At 48.2% G+C, this 19,183-nt stretch overlaps 1 protein-coding gene across 1 annotated transcript; it reads left to right on the top strand.

Moving 5' to 3' along the window:
* Window position 1: 1 nt before the first annotated feature.
* Window positions 2-18,874, top strand: PIDD1 (p53-induced death domain protein 1). The gene is made up of 17 exons (XM_052811753.1): window positions 2-358; window positions 1,042-1,238; window positions 3,027-3,398; window positions 5,141-5,554; window positions 6,265-6,468; window positions 7,337-7,391; window positions 7,596-7,797; window positions 8,474-8,602; window positions 8,916-9,095; window positions 9,735-9,882; window positions 10,910-11,045; window positions 11,278-11,428; window positions 12,987-13,110; window positions 14,304-14,422; window positions 14,850-14,957; window positions 15,900-16,105; window positions 16,842-18,874. Exons 3-17 carry the CDS (start codon window positions 3,134-3,136, stop codon window positions 17,077-17,079), a joined length of 2,679 nt encoding a protein of 892 aa, XP_052667713.1. The 5' UTR covers window positions 2-358; window positions 1,042-1,238; window positions 3,027-3,133; the 3' UTR covers window positions 17,080-18,874.
* Window positions 18,875-19,183: the final 309 nt, after the last annotated feature.

Raw genomic sequence — 19,183 nt, 5'->3', positions numbered from 1 at the left:
CCCTGCCCTGCCCTGGCGGGGTGGGCGCGGCCATGGCCTCCCGGGAAGCGCAGGCCCCTCCGCTGAGGAGAAGCTCTCCGCAGGAGGGAGCCGGCCGCCTGCCCTCTTGTTCCAGGGAGGCCGGGAGTTAGTAGTCCTGCTGTAAGGTCTTGCCGCGAGGTTACGAGAGTTACCGCCTGTGCTTGGGTTGCTTGATTTCTTTCCGGATTAGGGAAATGAATAAAAGTGGAAAGCTAATATTGTGCCAAAATCCACTGGACCCAAATAAACCAGAACCGCTGCAGCAGCAGGGCTGTGAGGAGGCTTTGCCTGACCCTGGCTTGTCACCCTGGAGGCTCCCTAGAAACCCCCTGTGCAGGTGAGAGCACTCTCCACTTCTCTCGTAACCCTGGTGCTGCCAGAGAACAACCAGGCTCCCAGTTTTATAATTGAGGCAGTGCTTCAGTGAAGTGGTCAGCGGTTAGTGCTTACTCCCTGTGGGAAGAGAGATTTCCCTCACGGTGCTGTGCAGCTTGTGTTCAGCTTTGAGCACAGGGCACTTCTCCCAGGGCATTTACATAGCAGCAGTGCCCTGCCACGGTATCAAGGCACCAGGTGGAAACTCGCCGTTGCAGAAAAACCCAGCTTTGCCCCTCTCAGCGAAATGGAGAGTAGCACAAATGCTGTGGGGCCTCACCAGGATGCAGTGTTAGACCAAATGGCATCCCTCTCTGCCAGACAGCTAGTGGAAGGCAGGTACCCTCCCGGAGTGCGCAGGGCAGCAAAGGCCCAGCAGTGGCAGAGCCCCGTGGCTCTGGGCGGACCGAGGACTGGCTCTGCAGCACCCAGCCCTGTGCCCTTCCAGGCTTGCACCCCCACTCCCGCTACGTTTCTATCCCTGAATTTGAAGCGAATGAGCACAACACCAGGAGCTGGCCATGCCTCCTGTTCCCTGCAGCCTGAGCTCACATTTGAGGCCAGGGGAGCTGCACCGGGACCAGCTGGGGTGCCGAGGCTGTGGCGGTGTTAGGAAAACCTAATTTTGTGACATTTTCTTGACAGCAGGATGCCTGGGCCTGGTTCCTCAGAGCCGCCTGCTGCATCTGGCACCTCCTCCGGCTTGTCCCGCCCCGGCAGCGCAGCTCGCCTGCAAACTTTGCAGGAAGTGCCTGAGCTGAGCCAAGCTGTGCTGGGCTGAGCTGAACCAAACCGACCACAGCCAGGCTTTCGGGACCCAGGTTTTGTCTGCCAGGGACCGGGTACGGAGGGGGTGAGACAAGCGTGGCCGTGCTCAGCGGGGCACCGTGCGTGTGGCCTGGCTGCTCGGCCATAGGTCCTGCGGGGGATGGTCCCCGGGGGCTGCGCCTTGGCTCGGGGGCCCTGTGGGGTGTGGGGTAATGGGGGCCTGGGGCTGCAGGAGCTGGCGGCAGGGCAGGTGAGGACAGCCCAGCGCGAGTGTGTGTGTGTGCATGTGCACATGTGTGTATGTGCACGTGTGTGTGCCTGTGCACGTGTGTGTGCCTGTGCACAAGGGTGCCTGCCCGTGTCCCGTACGCAGGCCTGAGGCTGCATTTGTGGTCTCCGAGCCTCTCCAGCCTGGCCAGTTCAGAGCTGCCCTCTGGTTGCTTCATCACCAATAGCTTTACAAAGCTATAGCAGATGGTCTTTTTGCTTACGCGTATCTGTAAGAGAGCTGTGTATATGTTGTGTACAGCTTTTTTGTAAGAAATACCTTTTTACTGAAGCAGCAGTTTCCATTTACCTTTTCTTCCTGTCCTTATGTGTCCGTAAGGTTTCTGCTCTTTCAGGGAGCTGGGTGTGACGCCTCCCCCCCCAGACTGTGCCTTGGGAATGTCAGTGCTGCCATGTCCCACAGGTTAACAGTAAAAAGCACTGCTCCTCAGGGTGTTGCAGGGGCATTAGCTTGCTTCTGCTGGCCTCGGACATTTAAGCCGTTACAAGTTTTTTGTAGTTCTGCATCACTCACTCAAAAGAAACTTCTATTCACCTATTTGATCCATGGCAGGGTTTAAAAAGAACTCCTGATATTCACACCATAAGCTAGTTTAATTGCCAGGCTCAGGAGGAGTTGCAAAAGATAAAGGAAGTGGAAAGAGCAGGAAATGGGCAACTTGGAAGAATGTGACTACCGGTATGAAAACAAACGTGGTGCCTCTGCTCATCTTTGCACTACCAGTGTGCTATGATGATAGTGGCTGATTTTGAAAGTCCTAGGTGGATGAAGGCTTCTTCAAACTAAGAAGGCAGAGGAATAAGTAATTTGTTCAAATTTCATACCTCTGCTCCTTTAGGTTTAAATCCTTCTTAGCATGCACTATGTGATCTGCTTTTCCCCTTTCTCTTTATCCACGGAGGGTGCTGTGAGGGGAGGAAACAAGGACTAGCTGGTAACTAGCCGGCCATGGCTTCATGCCCGGTTTGCTGTTTTAAAGCATCCCTGTGGAGGCAAATCTGGAAGACCCCCAGTCCCACTGTGCAGTCCAGTGCTCCTGTGCCACAGACATGCCTTTTCTAACCCCATCCCTGGCCGTGCCACGTTTGCTCTGCTGCCCTTTGCCCATTTTCATCTACGCTCACTTTTATCCCGTTGGCACCCGGTTTCACAACCGGGTTTGATGAGGACCCATCGCAGCCTGCGAGCAGCCTCTGAGCTCTGCTCCTGGCTCAGCTCTCCCTGCCCCGGTTTTCTCCTCCACTTGTAAAGCTTCCCACTAAGGCACTTTGAAATCTGCATAAGGCATAGGCATTTACACTTATATCTTTTATAGTTAATATTGCTATTTATTCTGATGGTGGGTAATTGCTCCATTCCCTGGCAAGATGTTGGCAGGGAAAACTCAGAGGTTTTCCCTAGGAGGAGAAGCCTCCGTGGCATCCGTCACCCTGCATTTCTGTGCTTTCTGCCCACAAAGCTTTCAGTAACACACATGTAATCCCTCCTGCCCTCTTGCTGTGATTATAAACTGTTTCCAGCCACTCTGGGCTGGGGCAGGTGGCCTTCATCGTTCACTTGTGTTCTCTTTCAGAGCCATCTTTCCTCCTCCTCCTCATCCCAGCTGCCTCGTGGTGCTGCTGGTGCCTGCCTGCCTGGCAAGTCAGAGCATGTCCGGACCCCGTCGACAAGACGCAGAAGATGGCAGAGCTGCTGGGGCTTGGGGACAAGTGCGGGGAGGGGGCTTCAGGGGCTCCTGTGCTCGCTGGCTCCTGCCTTGCAGACAACAGGCTGAACCTGGATGTTTATCCTGACGGCTGCCGCCGGTTCCTCCAGCTGTTCGAGGGGCGACGGGGAGAGGTGGTCCAGGTGGAGTTCCTCCGGCTCAGCAGCAACGATCACCTCCTTGGCACCACGCTGGGCATCCTTCCTCATCTGAAGCACCTGAAATCCCTGGTGCTCAAAGGTAAATTCCTGGGCCTGTCACCATCCATCTTTTCTAGGCGCAGGTCTTTTTTTTATCCTCCTCTCCACACCTGTAGAACAAACTGCCCTTGGAATTGTTATGTTCTAGTGCCCCTTACTACAGCTTTGGTTCTTAGCCTTGCTCAGAGCTGCATGCAGATTTCAGCAAGATACAGCTTCTAGACTCTTACTTCCTTCCTTTGTTTCTACAACCACCTAGGGACAGGTTTTTGGAGTCTGGTTCGGTTGATGCTGCAACATTTTCTTTAGCCATCCTCTAGAAGAGCATTTTTTGCACAGCTATGCGAGGACAGGGGTATTGGAAGGTGTTGGATTTTTGGTAAATGTTCAGCCCCTCTTTCATTTTTGGGGGTATAATGACCTGTCTTTGCTGCATTTCCATCTGAATCAATCCTAGCTTAATCCTTGCTTAGCATCAGTGAGCATAGGTTTAGCAGAGTTCAAGACAGACCAGAAGAGGCTGCTCAACATTTTATCACAAGTATGACTCAGGGTGTGCACGTAATTTGGCAAGCTGTAGTAACTGTTAGACCTATAAATACTAGATCATTCTTTGACTTTCTCATCTCTTTATTGTAGGAGGATCTCAGTACAAATGGTATAATTTCTGTATCAGACTGAATCACTTGCCTTTTGGGAGGTGGAATTTTAAAAAGAAATGAGAGAAAAAGGGGGAGTTTGTGCCCAGAATTCAGGGTTCTAGCTGAAAACTGAAAAGATTGAGGTTTGTTTCTGTATCTGCCACAGATTTCCCATGTGAATAATTTCATTAGTCTTTTCCCCCATTAGCAATGTGGCGATAATGGCAGTACCTTTTATCAGGCTTGTTTTATGAGATGTACACACAACCTGAGCATCCTGAAATGCTGTAAAATAGTTTGCTAAGATTTTCTTACATACAAAGTGCCATGTGTCCGTTGGTTTGATTGTTTTTATTTTTTGCCATTATGCAGTATAAAAAATCTTTGGTGCCTGCTGCTGTATGTGTATACAAACAGACAACAGTGGAGGGAGAGTAGGAAATGATGAAGAAATGGAGAGTTTTGGAATCTTCCTTTTGTTTGCTCAACTTATTTTCAGTGGGTGCAGCCCTTCTCCAGTTTAAGTGTCATAAGCTGGGGTGGGGGACTTGCATCCTTCCCTCTCTGTGCTGTCTGGCCTACACAATACTGAATTACCTGCTTTTTTTTCCACATTTTCACTGCTTTGCTCATGTCTGCTCTCCAGTCTTGCAAGGGCAGATCTCAGTCCTCAGGGCTGTTTGTCCCTCAACAGCATGGGCAAAGCCTGGAGAGTGAGGAATGTCTCCTTAGTCCATAAAGTGTTGTGTGTTGGCCACTGGTGCTGGTGGCCAAGAGGTGGGGAGGGAGAGTGGGAGGCTTGGAGGGGTATGGGCCACCCTGCTGAAGGGTGGTAGATGTGTGGAGTGGCCTGGCTCTTTATGAGCTTCAACTCCAGATGTGTTTAGCAGAGCTCTACTGGTTGACTGTGGCATCTCTTGGTTTCATAACAGATCTTCACCATTATACCCCTTTCACTGATCAGGAAACTGAGGCAAGGAGCAGAAACCCCACTTCTCTATGAGTACTTTGTAATCAGTGCTGCTTATTGTGATCAGTAACGCCCCATCTTCTGGGTCTCTGTGCTAAGGAGTCTCACGTGAGGCTGGTGAGGTATCCCTGTAGCATATTGACCTCTTCCTCCACTTCCCTCCACACCCAGGTGGCCATGCCAGGGATGAGTTTGGTTCATGTCAGTATGGCTCCCTAACAAGCTTGCCACCAGATGTTGGGAACCTGAGGTGTCTCACCCACTTGGATATCAGCTTCAACAGCCTCTCCACCTTGCCCAGCTGCATCCTGCACCTCCCCAGCCTCCGCATGCTCTTGGTGAGCCACAACAGCCTGGTGGCACTCCCTGAGGACTTTGGCTCTCTGAGCAAGCTGACTTTCTTCTCTGCTATGAAAAATCAGCTGAAGGACTTACCTCAGAGCATTGGGGAGCTGGCAGTGCTGCAGGACCTGGATCTCTCAGAAAATGCTTTGGAATTCCTCCCAGAAGAAGTTGGGAATCTGTGCAACTGCACAGAGCTGGATCTCTCTGGCAATCGCTTATCGAGCATCCCAGACTCCTTAGGTAAGTATTTTCTAGGGGAAAAGAAGGACAAGGGGTTGCTGAGCTTTTGGTGTAGTCTAGGACCCCTGAGGCCCTTGGTCTCTGTCCCCAGAGTTACTAGCACAAACCATCTGTTACGTTAGAACCAAATGGAAGGGATATCCAGAAGAAACATGCTTGGTTCAGTCAGTCTCTTTGAGCATTAACGACTCTCTGGATCACGCTTTCTGCTTCTGTGGATCAGCAAGACTGCTAAGATTTCAATACAATTTACAATAGCCGAGGATCTTGCCTGGCTGGTTTTGGGTAGCACCCAGGACTGGAAACAGAAGAGCTGGGGTTTAATAGGATGCAAATCTGGGCTTGAAATCACACCGTCCAGTGTGGACCAGTCCACGGAACCAGGCTCTGACTTCTGCTGCTCAGCTTCCTGGCTCTTGGGTCGTGTATTACTTTGTGCCCAGGGTTGTCATTAATGCTGTTACAGAAGCATCTTACATCCATACTCGTAGCTGGGTGCTGAAAAGCAGAGGACAGAGGAGGCTGCGTTGCCTCTCAGCTAATTCCCTGGACCCCTTTATTTTGTGAGCTAAAGAGATATTGGGCTCTTGTGCTTTTGCCTTATCATGTGTGTGTGTACACGTGATGAGGAGAGTGGCAGGGGTGTTAGAGCTGATGTGCAATGCAATTAACAGCATGGTTGGGGGGTCACTTCTTGTTCTAACCTGCAGCCAATTTGAAGTCTCTGCGGCGGCTGCATCTCCACAGCAATCTCCTGGTGACAGTCCCTGCCTCGCTTGCCAGTCTGCCCAACTTGTCCAGACTTGATCTGCAGAACAATTGCCTCCGTACTGTCCCTCCCGAGATCCAGACCTCGCCATTCGTGCGCCTCCAAGGCAATCCCTTAGGAGAAACTGAGCCATCCCCGCAGGCTGGTAATTGCAAGGCTTCTGTTCCTGTGGGTTCTGCCCAGCTGTTCCCTCACTCAGCCCAGCATGGCGTGGATGGGTTTGGATTAGAGAAGACAAGCAGGGGGGAATCAGATCAGTATTTATTTGTCTGGAATAATTATTACATTGTAAAGATACAGACAGTACTAGTTCTGTTTTTATGAGCCCAAGGCCCATCCGAAGGGCTGAGTGGTCCCTGGAATTGGCCTTGCTAGGAAAGGTTTTACAGTGGAAGTGAAAATGGGATTCACAGGAAACAGATCAGGAGAGGCCCCTAAAAGGGGTCCAGCATTTTTAGCAGAGGTGAGCACCAGTTCTTGGACTTGCTGCATGGCCGTAAGGCTGTGGTGGCTTATACTAGAAGCACAGAGAGCAATAAGAGGTCATTCTGCTGTGCAGTTACATCCTGCTTTCCTGTGGTTCCCAGGCTGCAGAGGAGCAGCTCTTTGTCCAAAATGAAGGTGATGAATGAGCAGGAATCTGAGCAGGGTTTCCCAATGGTGCTAACGTTCAGAAGAGCAAGCGCTGATTCCCAGGGGTGGCCCCAGGCAATGAAACATGGCCCTGAGAGCTGCAAGGTTGGTAGATTGAAATATTTTCTAATTCCCCCTGCTTCTAAGTTTTCCTGGGGGACAGTCAGCATTTCCAGTGTGTCTTGGGACCCCTAGGCCTCTTCCCATCCTCCTGCTGCTGCTTGATCTGAAGCCTGCTGCAGTGTGAGAAGGGTTCTGTTAGCAACTTCTGTCAGATTAGGATTAAGCCAAAACTGAAATGCGAGTTCAGCCTTTCTTGTCTACCCTTGTTTAAGTAACCTCTGTCTCCTCCTCCTACCCAAATCTTCTTATTGCTGCAGATGAACCCAGTGCTGGAGGGCTACGAAGACTCTTCCTTGCATCGGGAGAGGACAGGTAAGCCTCTGTTATTAAGAGTTTATATTACAGTGGTGTAACAAGGTCCCAGACAAGATTGGTGCATGGTGGGTATTGCACGTGTGTATAAGAGCTTATGGCCTCAGTAGGCCAGTCAAACACAAGGTAGGAGATTCTGCTGTTGATTTTTGGAGGGCTGAAGTCATTGCACGGTGTCACACATTCATGCATTTCTTCTGGAAGCTTTACAGTCACCTCTGAAGGCTGCAAAGTGGTCCTGGCCTGTGGCATCCATTTCTACTTTCCACCGGGGACTGCCTCTGACCCTCTGCGGATCTACTTCCGAACCCTCGCACCAGATCCTCAGTGGGTAAAGCTGAGACACCATGATGTCCTGCTAAGTACAGTCCTGGAGCTGCAGCCTCATGGAGTCAAATTCCAGCAGGTGAGGACACATCCAGGCCACCTCCTGATCAATGTGCCTCTGCGGTAGCTCAGCAGAGTCTTCTGAGAGAGTGTTGGGAGTTTTGAGACAGCTAACCCCATCACTGCTGCTTTTAAGTAGCTGCAGAACTGCCTTTCAAAGAAGCCCCACTGCAAAGACTCAGAAAGGACACAGCCAGCTTCTCTGGCACTGTGTTGGTTTGGCTCCTTTGCCTTCCCCACTGCTCCTGCTTGAGCTGAGCTATAACCTTCCTCACTCACAACCCTCCTCCTGTGCCAGAGGATAAGTACTGTTCCAGCATTTGACCTTAGCCTGCAAGGAGAATGGTTCACATCCTTCCCTAAAAGTCTGACTCTGTGGTTTTCATTCAGGCTGGTGAGTACTTACACCACCAGCCCCATCATGGCTGACAGCAACTCACTGCAAAAGTTGCTTGGCCCTTTCTGCTCACAAGCTGCTGAACTTTTCCTGCCGTTACACTACATAGCAGACCTGACATCTCCTGTCACCTCCCTGGAGGCTGCAGGACAGAGCAGGTTCCTATCTCCTCCTCCACTCCCTGCATACAAGCTGTGCTTCACCCTCCCCCTTCTTGTCTGCACAGGAAGCCACAGAGCAGAGCTAGGCTTGGTTTTGTCCTTTCTATTGGTGTCTCACGGGAATCCTTTTTTGCCAGGAGGTGCAGATCTGGCTGCCATATGCCTCCCCTCAAACCCTTCACCAGCGTGAGGTGGTAGTTCGGACCTTCAGTGGGCAGAGCTGGAGTGATCTGAGAACAAGAGTGGAGCAGAAGAGAAAATCAAAGGTAAGCAGATCAGAATGACCAGTGACACACGTTGTTCCTGTTCCCCTCTTTGGTTTTGCCCAGCCAAGAGTGAGCCCGTTTGAAAGATCTTGTGAGCTGTGTTTTGACCAGCTGCTATAAAATGTAGTGGATTTAAGCTCCAGGTTTCCTCTCTCATGGAGGTGTGTCTCCTGAAGTTGATGAGTTGCAGCCTGCCATGCTTCATCCCTGTTCTAGTACTTTCATCTGCTCAGCTGTTACTGGCATTTATTTTCCTGCCTTTATTGTATTATGTTATGGTTATGTGTTCTCTTTTTCCCTGTTTTCTTTACAGAAGCATGTGGCTCACTGTAGTGTCCTTCACTTCTCTTGGTTCCTTGTTGTGTCTCGACTTGTGCAAAATGAATGCAAAGTGCCAACAGAGGGGACATTGCTCTTCTCCAGTGTGGATCCAAACATCAAAGTGACCTTTCCTCCTGGAGTCACTGAAGAGACTCGCAGTGTCAAGCTGCAGGTATGCATGCTTTAAAAAACAAGCTTTGGTAAGCCCTACTGCAGCTGTTGTCCCATGCCAAATAGGGGAACTGAAGGTGAGATGTCCACCCTAGGATAATTCGTGTCTGACATGGATGCTTCATGGGCTGACCCATCTCAGATCACCTTCCACCTTAGCTTCCCTGCCTGCAAAATGGGCTGTGCTCCAAGCTGCCCTGTGTGGGAAAGGGATCTCCTTGCAGATCTGCCAGTGCTCCCTCTGGCAGATCAACAGGTGGCTGCTGTGAAGGGAATACAAGGAGATCTTGCCTCTTGTTCCCTTGCAAAACATACTGAGCCTGGCAGAACAGCTCAGTGAGTGAGACTGGGGAGGATTATTTATGTGGATCTAATTCTAAGGCCACCCCACTAAAATTAGTTGTTCTGTAGAGTTGCTAGATAGTGCTAAATGCTATTGTAATACCTCGGTCTGTCCCAGCTTGCCAGGTTGACACCAGTATTAGAGCAGACTTCCGCCAAAGTTCACTGTGCTTCCATTTCTCACTGGGCCCTGACCCAGCAGCAGCATTTGCCTGCTGGGTGCTGAGGGAACCTAGTGAGTGATGCAGGAATTTGGGTGCCTGGCTGCTCCGCTCACCATGCTGTCTTCCACACCCAGGTGCTGCCAGTCTCTGCAGAAGAGATAGAGGAAATCATGGCCGATGCAGGATGCAGAGCCAGTCCCCTGCTCTGCCTCTCCCAGGACTCCCTGGTGGATTTTCTCAGGCCAGTGAGAATTCAGCTGCCCCTCCCGCCCGGGGTCACAGGTCAGTTTATTCCCAAGATTGGCAAAGAGAAGCACCGTATGTGGAAAACCACGAATGGCAAGCTGGGAGTTTTGTGTGCCTCTCCTGTTAATAATAAAGCTTGCTGCTTTTCGTGGAGGAACAGCAAGGTATGTCTGCTGAGTGAGTGGTGGTGTGGGGTGGTGTGAGCTGAAGGTAGTTCAGGTCCAGCAGACCAGTGCTGGGCTTCACAGACCAGCAGCACAAGCTGGGAGAATGGCCTTGGCAAATGGATTTCTCTGCCGAACTGCATGTATATTTAGACTGCTGGGTTTGGTATGACAGGTTGGAGAGGCACTCCTGCCAACTGAGGAGATGCTTTGTAAAAACGCTTTGATTCATGATTGGGAATAGCTTGAAGCAGATAATGAAGATGCTGCCTCCAGGGGTCTGCCTTCTCTATTCCTTGCTCACGAATCAGGTGATGAGCCACTGCAGTTCAAAGTGTACAATCATACAGTAAGCCATCTCCCACTCTGAATACTGCTATAAACAGCCTCAGCCTTGCCAGGGATTCCTCTATTTGCATGCTGAGTACCCTGTGTCTCCTAATTCCTATTTTCTTTGACCTTTCCTGGCTTTCTTGTGAAGAAGTAAAATCTTTTTGGGTGTGGCTTGGCCTTCATTGTAACACTACCTGGTATTTGTATGTCTGAAGTGCATAAGGATTGAAAAGTCTGTGGGATGTATGTTTAGAAAGAGATAGAACTTAATTAATAACTCTAGATACTGGTGATGGGAATTGTCTAATGAAGCTGTTCGTGGAAATCAGCACACTATAAGTTTAAGTCTGCATATTCTGCCAGAATATCCTGGAAGCATTAGAGTAGCCTCATCCTTTTATTGCTGCTCTTTGACCAAAGTTCAGTCCTGGATGCTGAAGAGAAGGCCATGAGCCTTAATTTGGTGCTTTTAAAAAGTGAATCTTTCAAAACTGTGGCTGGGTTTGTAAAGCCATGAATAAAGGCTTCTGCTGGATATAGCATCTCTTGATCGTTGTTGTCTTTAGGGCTAAATTTAGATCGGTCAAGGCTGCATCTTCTCCATGGTGACCTGGAGGGCCAAACCTGGGATGACATTACCAGTCAGGTAGTGCTGGAATTCACCCATCTTTATGCAGTGTTTGAAGTCACCCACTTCTCCTGGTAAGTGCAGGATTAGTCCTGAGGAAAAGCTGGGATGTTTCTCTGCCTTTCTTTTCCCACACTCTGACCGAGGGGTCATGCCATTAACCGTACCTATTCCCTTTTTGCTTTGCAAATCAGGCCCAGCTTAGCACTTTGTCTCTACCCATCATTTTTTACAGTCTTGTGGGTGTGATGCTGGCTTCTCTTCCTAGGCAGGATCCCTCCTTTTTCTTAATTCCTTGTCTGCCAGGTACTGGCTGTGGTACACCACCAAGACCTACATTGGAGGCATTGCCAAGAAAGTCTATGAGCGGCTGCGTATGTACCAGGTGAACTTCATTGCCCTGCAGAGGAAGAAGGACCCCGAGCAAGTCCTGCTACAGTGTGTCCCCAAGCACAAGGTCTGATCTGGGTTGCATTGCCTTGCTCCTGAGCTTCCTCGGCCTCCCTTTGTAGGATGTAAGGGCAGCAGTGCACCAAATGGTCCTGTTCACTGCCTCAGGGTCATGGCTGGGGTATGCTGTCACCACACTGTGTTGGTAGTGTGACACTAGCTCACTGGGAGCTGGGGGAAGAAGGAAAAATTCTATGCAGCAGTGGATGCCACGCAGTGATTTCCTGCCCTGTGAACCTTGAGGACTGGGCTGCTAAAATCAGCTGAGCCACAGTAACTGGCCATGTGTGTGGTGTTCACATCCAGTGAACATGAGGCAAAACACGTTGGCTTAAATTTCAGTCAAAGATATTAAAGTTAACATGTCACTTGTATGCTGTGGGCTAGTAGTGTGGGCAGAAGCACTGCTTTGGTTTCAGCTGGAGTGGTTAGAAATGGTACTCTTCCCAAAGTTCCTTGCTGTTTAGAGTTCAAGCAGTGGAACAGAACATATGAGCCCTCCTTAATCTGTTTCAGTGCAACAAGAGGTTAGTTTATGCTATTAGTTTGAGCTAACCTGGCTGACTTTGTATGGAAGGAGATGGGAAGCACTCATGCCTTCTCTTCTGCTGCCTCTGCCCTAGGGGTATCAGCCCTCAGCCATGTTGCTTCAGGTGATAGCAAAGTAAGTGTGCATCTGTGTTTATAGAGCGTGTACCTTGACAGACAGTGCAGCTCAGTGAGGTGAGGGTTATTTTATCAGACTGCCAGAACTGGGCTGCATATCCAACTCTCTGCATAATGCTCTGGTCTGGTTGCTCCTTTTTTTTGTTGTTTTTTCTCCTGTATTGAAATGACCTGTGGGCATAAACATCTGTAAGGATTCTTTATATCTTGGGTTCTGGGCTAAAATTGTTTCCAGAGGAGGCAGCAATGGCACTCACAGTGAGATCGGGGTTTGGGGGTGTCTGTATTCCTGCCAGGGATGGTCATGGGGTGAGAGAGAAGGTTTACTGTTACAAATAGAAAGAAGAATAGACACCTCGGCTCTAGGCTGACTCTTGCACTGCGTCTGAGACCCCAGGTCTGACAGTGTGATCACAGTCTGCAAAGCCAAAATGAGCTTTCTGGTGTCCTCAGCTGTGTGCTATTGTAGCATGTGGCTTTTTGCAGAGAAAATGTCTTTTAATGGCATACTGTGAGGGGGATAAGGTAGGAAGTAAATCCCTCCCTGTCTTTGAAGGTTATTGACCTGTTAAAAGGATAGAAACATTGCTGAAAATGCTTTTTTAATGAAAGCTTTGGGATGGCCTATCTTTGTTAGTCCACATAGGCTTTTCTGCTTTTTACTTGAAAAGAGAAATAGGGAGGCCACAAAACTCAGAGCACCACTTCCTTGTCTGTAGTGAATGTACCTGAGATAGGAGCAGGTGGGTGTTTGTTCATTTGTCTACATCCTTTCTGTGTAAAATGGACTTCCCCTGTTGAAAGTGAGTGAGAGGGAACATCATGGGTGTAGGAATATGGGTCGCGGGACAGATATGCTTCAGACCAAACACGGGGTCCTGTGTTGTCATCCTTGTCAGGTTGACCCAGTGCTGAAGAAGCTGCAGGACCGCTATCGAGGACCTGAACCATCTGACATGGTGGAGATGTTTGAGGGAGAGCAATTTTTTGCAGCTTTTGAGCGAGGCATCTGCATTGATATGGGTATGGTAGTACTGGACTCCTTTCTGCTCCTGCCTCTTGTGCTTCTCTATCCCTAGGCATGTTTCTGCTGGGGGCTGTACTCCTCCATGGCATGCCTCTCTGTCTCCAGCTCACCCACTACTCACAGCAGCCAACCCATGGACATTGAACTTCGCACGTTCTCTGGTCACCCAACGTTTGTGTCTACTTTTCCCTATGAAAGTGCTGTTTGCAGGCTTTCATTTCCTCTCATGCTGTTGAAGCCTGCAGAGGGCAATAGCCAAGTGTGTTTATTTTATGACTGATCTGGTTCTGCAGCCAGCAATGCCCTTTTCCTGGCATCTTAGATACCACACTGAAATGCCCATGGTGATCTAATTAATGTTGCCCATTTGTAAGAGAAGACATATAAAGATATTTTTTTGGAGAAGGTATTTCTGAAATAATCCAGAGCAAAGAATTCCCCCTAATGGAGCCATTAGAAGAGAAGGAAAGAGGGAGCAGGACCAAAACTCAAGATGATGTTTTATGCCCCAATGTGTCTGGACCTGTTACAGCTGCAAACTGAGCCATTTTCTGCAAAACCTGAACATACAGCTCAGTTTTATTGGTGTAAATTAAGCGCAACAATATGAAGAATAATAAAGGGCACTGGTCATTCAGTGGAGTTCATGAGGCCAGAGTCTGTCCCTCTGTCCTGATTTAGGCTGGACTCTAACTTAATTTCTAGATAATTAAATATATGAATGTTGTGCCTGATTATATTTTTTCCCTTTAGCTCTATTCTTATTTCTGCACCCACTGCAGAAATGGTGAAGAGATAGATGACCTATTTTTGTGCATTACAGGATACTATTGCAGCTGATTCTACCTTCCAAGGGGTAGAATGGACCAAGAATGGGAGGCAAGTGCCAAGGATGGACTTGACTCCATCTGAATGTCTTGGCCTGCCTTGCCTTCCGTTCTTGAACTTCATCTCCACCTTGTGGCCATACTCCTTTTTCACCTGTAGGACATGCTTTCTCCACAGCCAGTGTTTTGTGTATCACCCAGTGAGGAAGTGGGGATTACAATTCTTTCAGGCATGAGTAGAAGGAGTAGATAGTAGCTAGATAGTAGCATGGAGGCTGCTAGTGGATGATGGGCTGTAGGCCATGCTTGGAAGGCTGCACGCTTTTCTGCACAAGTTGAGTGTTTGCTACTTCTCTGCACAGATCGCCCCGACTGTGTGGATGGACGTCTCTTGTTCATTTTTTACTCCCACTTGAAGAACATGAAGGAAATCTATGTGACCTCCCCTGTAGACAGGAAAGGCCAAGCTGTAAAAGGCCAGGTGAGCAACCAGTTACACTGACTTTTTGTTTCCTCCATCATCATCATCATCACTTTTACAGTGCTCCTCATAATAATCTCTGAGTGCCGGGCATGACTCTTTTCCTTCCCTCTTTCCCTTGGCTTTGCATTTCACTGACTAAACCCTGAATAAACAAGAACAGTAGTCTGGAAGGATCACTGATCACTTAGCTCTCTGACTTACATTACTGCCATTAACTCTTGGGGTGTTGGCAGTAAGTCCAGCCTTTATGGCAGAACCTAAGTGCTTCTCCCAAGTTGCACTTAATTGGGAGGCCATATTTATGGACTGAGGATAGGTGAGAAATGCTGAATTCATTCTTTCCCAGACAGAAAAGACATGGTGCAAACAGGCTTGGCCACTGTGCTTGAATCTGAGCCTCACTGCATGCTTTCTGTTTGCAAAGGTCTCTTTCTACCGAGGGGCAGTTCCTGAGAGCATCCCTGAAGATGCCAGCAGGAGGAGGAAAGGACCAGACTCACTCTGGCTCGCTACTCTGCCCATCAAACTGCCTGTGAGTTGTTTTGTCTACTACAGAAAAATTAATCTAGATGGGGTAAGAGCACAGCCTTCCTGCTCAGCTAATTTTGTCTTCCTCCATGAAAACGGATGCAATGAATGACTGCAGGAAATGGCTGCCCAACCATGTCATGATGGAGATTTCCTACTCACCATGAGCTAGCTCTTCTGAAAAGAGAAGCATGAATAGCTGGGAGTGGTCTCCATCTCTCCCACTCATCTTGCCTGTCAAGCACAGGCTTGTTGAATGGGTGATCAGAGAGAGTGGATCCTTTGAATGAATGAGGGATGTAGGACAGGAGGAAGCTTGCTGTAATTAAGGGAAGCGTCTGTTTTGTTTATAAATTTCTTAGTCACACAGCTCACGCAGCAGGAAAAAAGAAAGGTCTAGGATGAGGTAGTTAGGCTGGGTTTGAATACAGGCGTTAAGTATAAGTATTCTGGTGTGAGCCACTGGCCTTTAAAGGCTTAGCTGTATGTTACAGTGAGAAATGCAACTTTTGCTTACGGAATTTAATTGATTTTTGAGAAGCTGAATGCTTCCCTTGAGATCGTGTGCCATGATTTCACATCCCTTTCTGGAACATGCAACCTCAACTACAAATCTAGATTAAGTGCTCTCTTACCAGTGAGGTAAATATGCTTTGAGGAGATGGTTCATTGAAAAATGCTCTGTAAAGACAAGAAAGGAAATTTCCAGTGTGAGCTATGACTGCGAACACTATGATTTGATATTTTTCAGAGGCAGTGAGCATTGCTGGTCATTGCCAGTGTGAGTGCTCCTTGCTTCTTATAGCCTGACTCTTCATCCCCAAGATTTTCCTTCCTCCCCAGCAGGAGAAAGGAAGTTTCAGTGTAGAGACTGAATGGCCAGACACTGTCCTCTACAAAAACAATTTGTTTAGCATGTTCTCCTTCTCTCTTCTCCGTGACACAGCGATTGAAACCCCGCTGGGGTGAGAACCCTGGTCCCCTGAATGGCTTCTCCTTCCCTCCCTTGAACCTGGGCAACGCGGAGACTGGCTACCTGACACAGGCAAACTTGCTGAGCATTGCCAGGCGCATGGGAGCTGACTGGCAGACCATCGGCCTGAACCTGGGCTTGACCTATCAGCAGATTGAGCGCATAGGATACAATAACAGGTAAGATAGGACACAGTGATCAACAGTGATGCATTATATCTGTCTATCTATCTATCTATCTATCTGCAGTGTAAGAGTATAAATTAATGCTTAGCTGGTTGAAAGTTTTCCCACTGGAATTGTTTCACTGGATTAAAGGTGGGTTGACTAATGGTTCTTCTCAAAACATTACCTTCTTTTATGGAAAACTGATTATTTTCTCTTGCTGTTATAAAACAAACCTTTATGTTTGAAAAACAAAATTGGGAAATAACAAACCTGATGAGCTTTATAGTTCAGATGAGTCACATTCCTGTTTTGTTCTGTGATCTGGATTCCTGGCCAGACTCCATCTCTGACAATGAGCAGTGGTCTATGGCATTAATTGTGAATATCATCTTTATTCAAAAAGAGCTTGTGGCATGTCATGGGACATGCAGTCTGACCAAAAAGCCAGAGCAGTAGGAAAGAATGAGACTTGTTATGACCAAAGTACTGTTCCTGTGGGGAATTTACATTCAGAAGCAGAATGCTTTAATTTGATATTTTCATTAGGAAGAAATTTTCTAGAGAGATTTTAGTGCGGGAACTGCAACTCCTGTATGATGGGTGGGGAAAAGGCAGGCCCACTCAGTGCTTTGTGTGTCTGGATGGCTTCTCTGGGGCTCCAGTCATGGGCTAGGACTCAGGTAAGGCCTCTTTGGGTTGCCAGTCAGGAGAGTATGTTGGTTACTTCCGTGCTTCCCCCTTTCTTCAGAGAGGACCTTGATAAGCAGATCCTGGACATGCTTTTCTCATGGGCTCAGCAAAACTTGGAGGATCGTGACTGTGTGAACAAGTTGATTACAGCCATGAAAGAGAGTGGCCGCCAGGACATTGCTGATGAGGTTGAAACCATCATTGAGCTGGGACGGCAGAAATACAGGGAGTCCATCCGCCGGGTGGGCTTGGAGCAGGAGAGCAGCACTGAGGACTCTGCAATGGCTATGATGTAGAACCTAGCAGAAAGAACTGGGTTTCATATGGGTTACCTCTGTGTACCCGGAGTGACAATGTCTTGGGACTGCTCCCACCTCAAGGGCCAGTGTCTTCCCAAGGAGCTGGGCACTGATTTACCTGTGAGCAGACTACTGAGCTCTCTTGGGTCTATACTCACATGCCACTTCTGCCGATCCCAGACAGTTTAGAGTGTATTTATGAGCCTTTTCTGTACTTCCAGTTCTTGACCTTGAGCTTTAGCTTTCAGAAACATGGAGAAATTCAGAGACTGAAGTGTCTGTCAGTTCAGTAGTGGCTAAAGTAGCCTTTAATGAATTAATACTCATGTTATGTATATTTATTTGTAACTTATTCCTGAAACTGTGTTCTGCTGGAAACACTGGGTGTGAGCATTTGGGTCTGTCTGTGCTCCAGTGCTTGATGGGAAAGTGGAGGTACACTCGTGTTATGAAGGCCTATGGTGCGGTGGGGACTGTTCAGCTATTTCTGTTAATGATGTGTTTTGCTCACATGAAAATGTGAACTGTATTCCCCATGAAAATGTTTTCTGTTTTCTGCCAAATCTCTTCCAGTTCCCTCAAGCCCAAAACAAAACCTAAGTATTGGTGGGGAAAAGAGAAGAAACTAATTTCTAGCAAAATTGCTGTTGTTTTTTGGTTTTGCTCCAAAAGCTATTTTGGAGCAAATAAAATTTCACATTGTCCTTAGGCTGCTGCACCTGCCAGGCTTTTTAGATGACACCTACATGCTGCTGGTCTTTGACAGAGTTCCAGTTTTATTTTACAAAAATCCATAACCTTGCTGTTCTGGGAGAGACTCTAACTTGAAAGTAAAATTTCCCTTGCAGTTTCAAAGGGATATTCCTCACATCCTCCCAGTGAAATATGCCTGCGTAGTAGTGAAGGTGTGACCCCTCATGAAGTTTGGTGAAAAGCATGTCTTAAATTTGCATTTTAAAAACTGGTCTGACCAGCTGTGAAATAGGCACTTGTGGGATTGGCGTGAACTGTGCTGAGCTAACCTCCCAGTTTTGCAGTCTGAACATCATGCGTAAGGCTGGAAGTGTTTATTGCTTTTTAACTGCTCAGCCATTGAGTACTGAGGTGCCCTTCTCTTCCTGTTCCCCATCTCATAAAGGGCCTCAATCCATTAATGACAGTGGGAAATTTCATGCAAGCTTTTTGAAATGTCATCTACGTAAATTCAGTTCTTTCAAGACAGGTTTGGATTCAGCATAACTCTCTAAGCAATATTTAAAGGGCTGTTCTCAGTCTGAAAAATGAAAGTCTGTATAAAAATGCCAGGTTGCAACACCCAAAGTCAACCTGCAGCCACAGGTCTGAGAAATCCTGGTGTCTTCTTCCCCCTGTGAAGAATCATCAGTGGTTTCCCTGATGCTGTGTTTCAGACCTGCCATCAGTACTATTGAAAGAGAGGCATAAAATCGTTCTGCTTTTTTTTTTTTTTAAGGCCAGTCTAACATCTCAGGCCATGGAGTGATTAGCGTCTGGTCCAGAGCACTGGACAAGGACTTGCAGACTTGAGTTGTCACCTTGGGCCTAGGGACTTCCTCGGCTCTGATTTCTTAGGCCATGGTGCCCCTCAGGTCTCATGTTGTGTTCAAGTCAGCAGTTCTCTTTTGAGTGTACGTTTTCTCTGGTAGTCTGTGTTATATGTTCTCATCTGTAATTTTGATTTATGCCAACGAGGTATTTGTTCTTTCCTCCAGTTTTGGAGAGATGCATTTGGGCATATTGCTCTCACTGGGAATAAAATAAGAACTGTTTCACAGCATGGTCTGCTAATCCATAAATGCCTCGAGGTATTAGACAGAGCCAGGTCCCTTTAAACTTGCTGGCAGAAAGACATGGGTGAGCTTGGCTGTGCTGCACAGAAATGGGAGAAGAGCTCTTGTTTGGGTACTGCTGGCTGCAAAGAGCAGGACAGACTGCAGCTGAGTTAGTGGTATCCCTGTAGCTTGGCTTGGCTGCTGTGGGGCTAAGCCGGGAAACACAACATTCGGGGCATGGGTTTGACTAGCTGAGCATATGACTAGGGTCTAGGAAGCAACAAGGCTAGTTTAGAGGGGACAGTGTGTAG

This window comes from Harpia harpyja, chromosome 16 (assembly GCF_026419915.1).
Source record: "Harpia harpyja isolate bHarHar1 chromosome 16, bHarHar1 primary haplotype, whole genome shotgun sequence".
NCBI lineage: Eukaryota > Metazoa > Chordata > Aves > Accipitriformes > Accipitridae > Harpia > Harpia harpyja.
The sequence above is the reverse complement of the archived record's forward strand: the minus strand, read 5'-3'. Positions and strand labels throughout refer to the sequence as shown.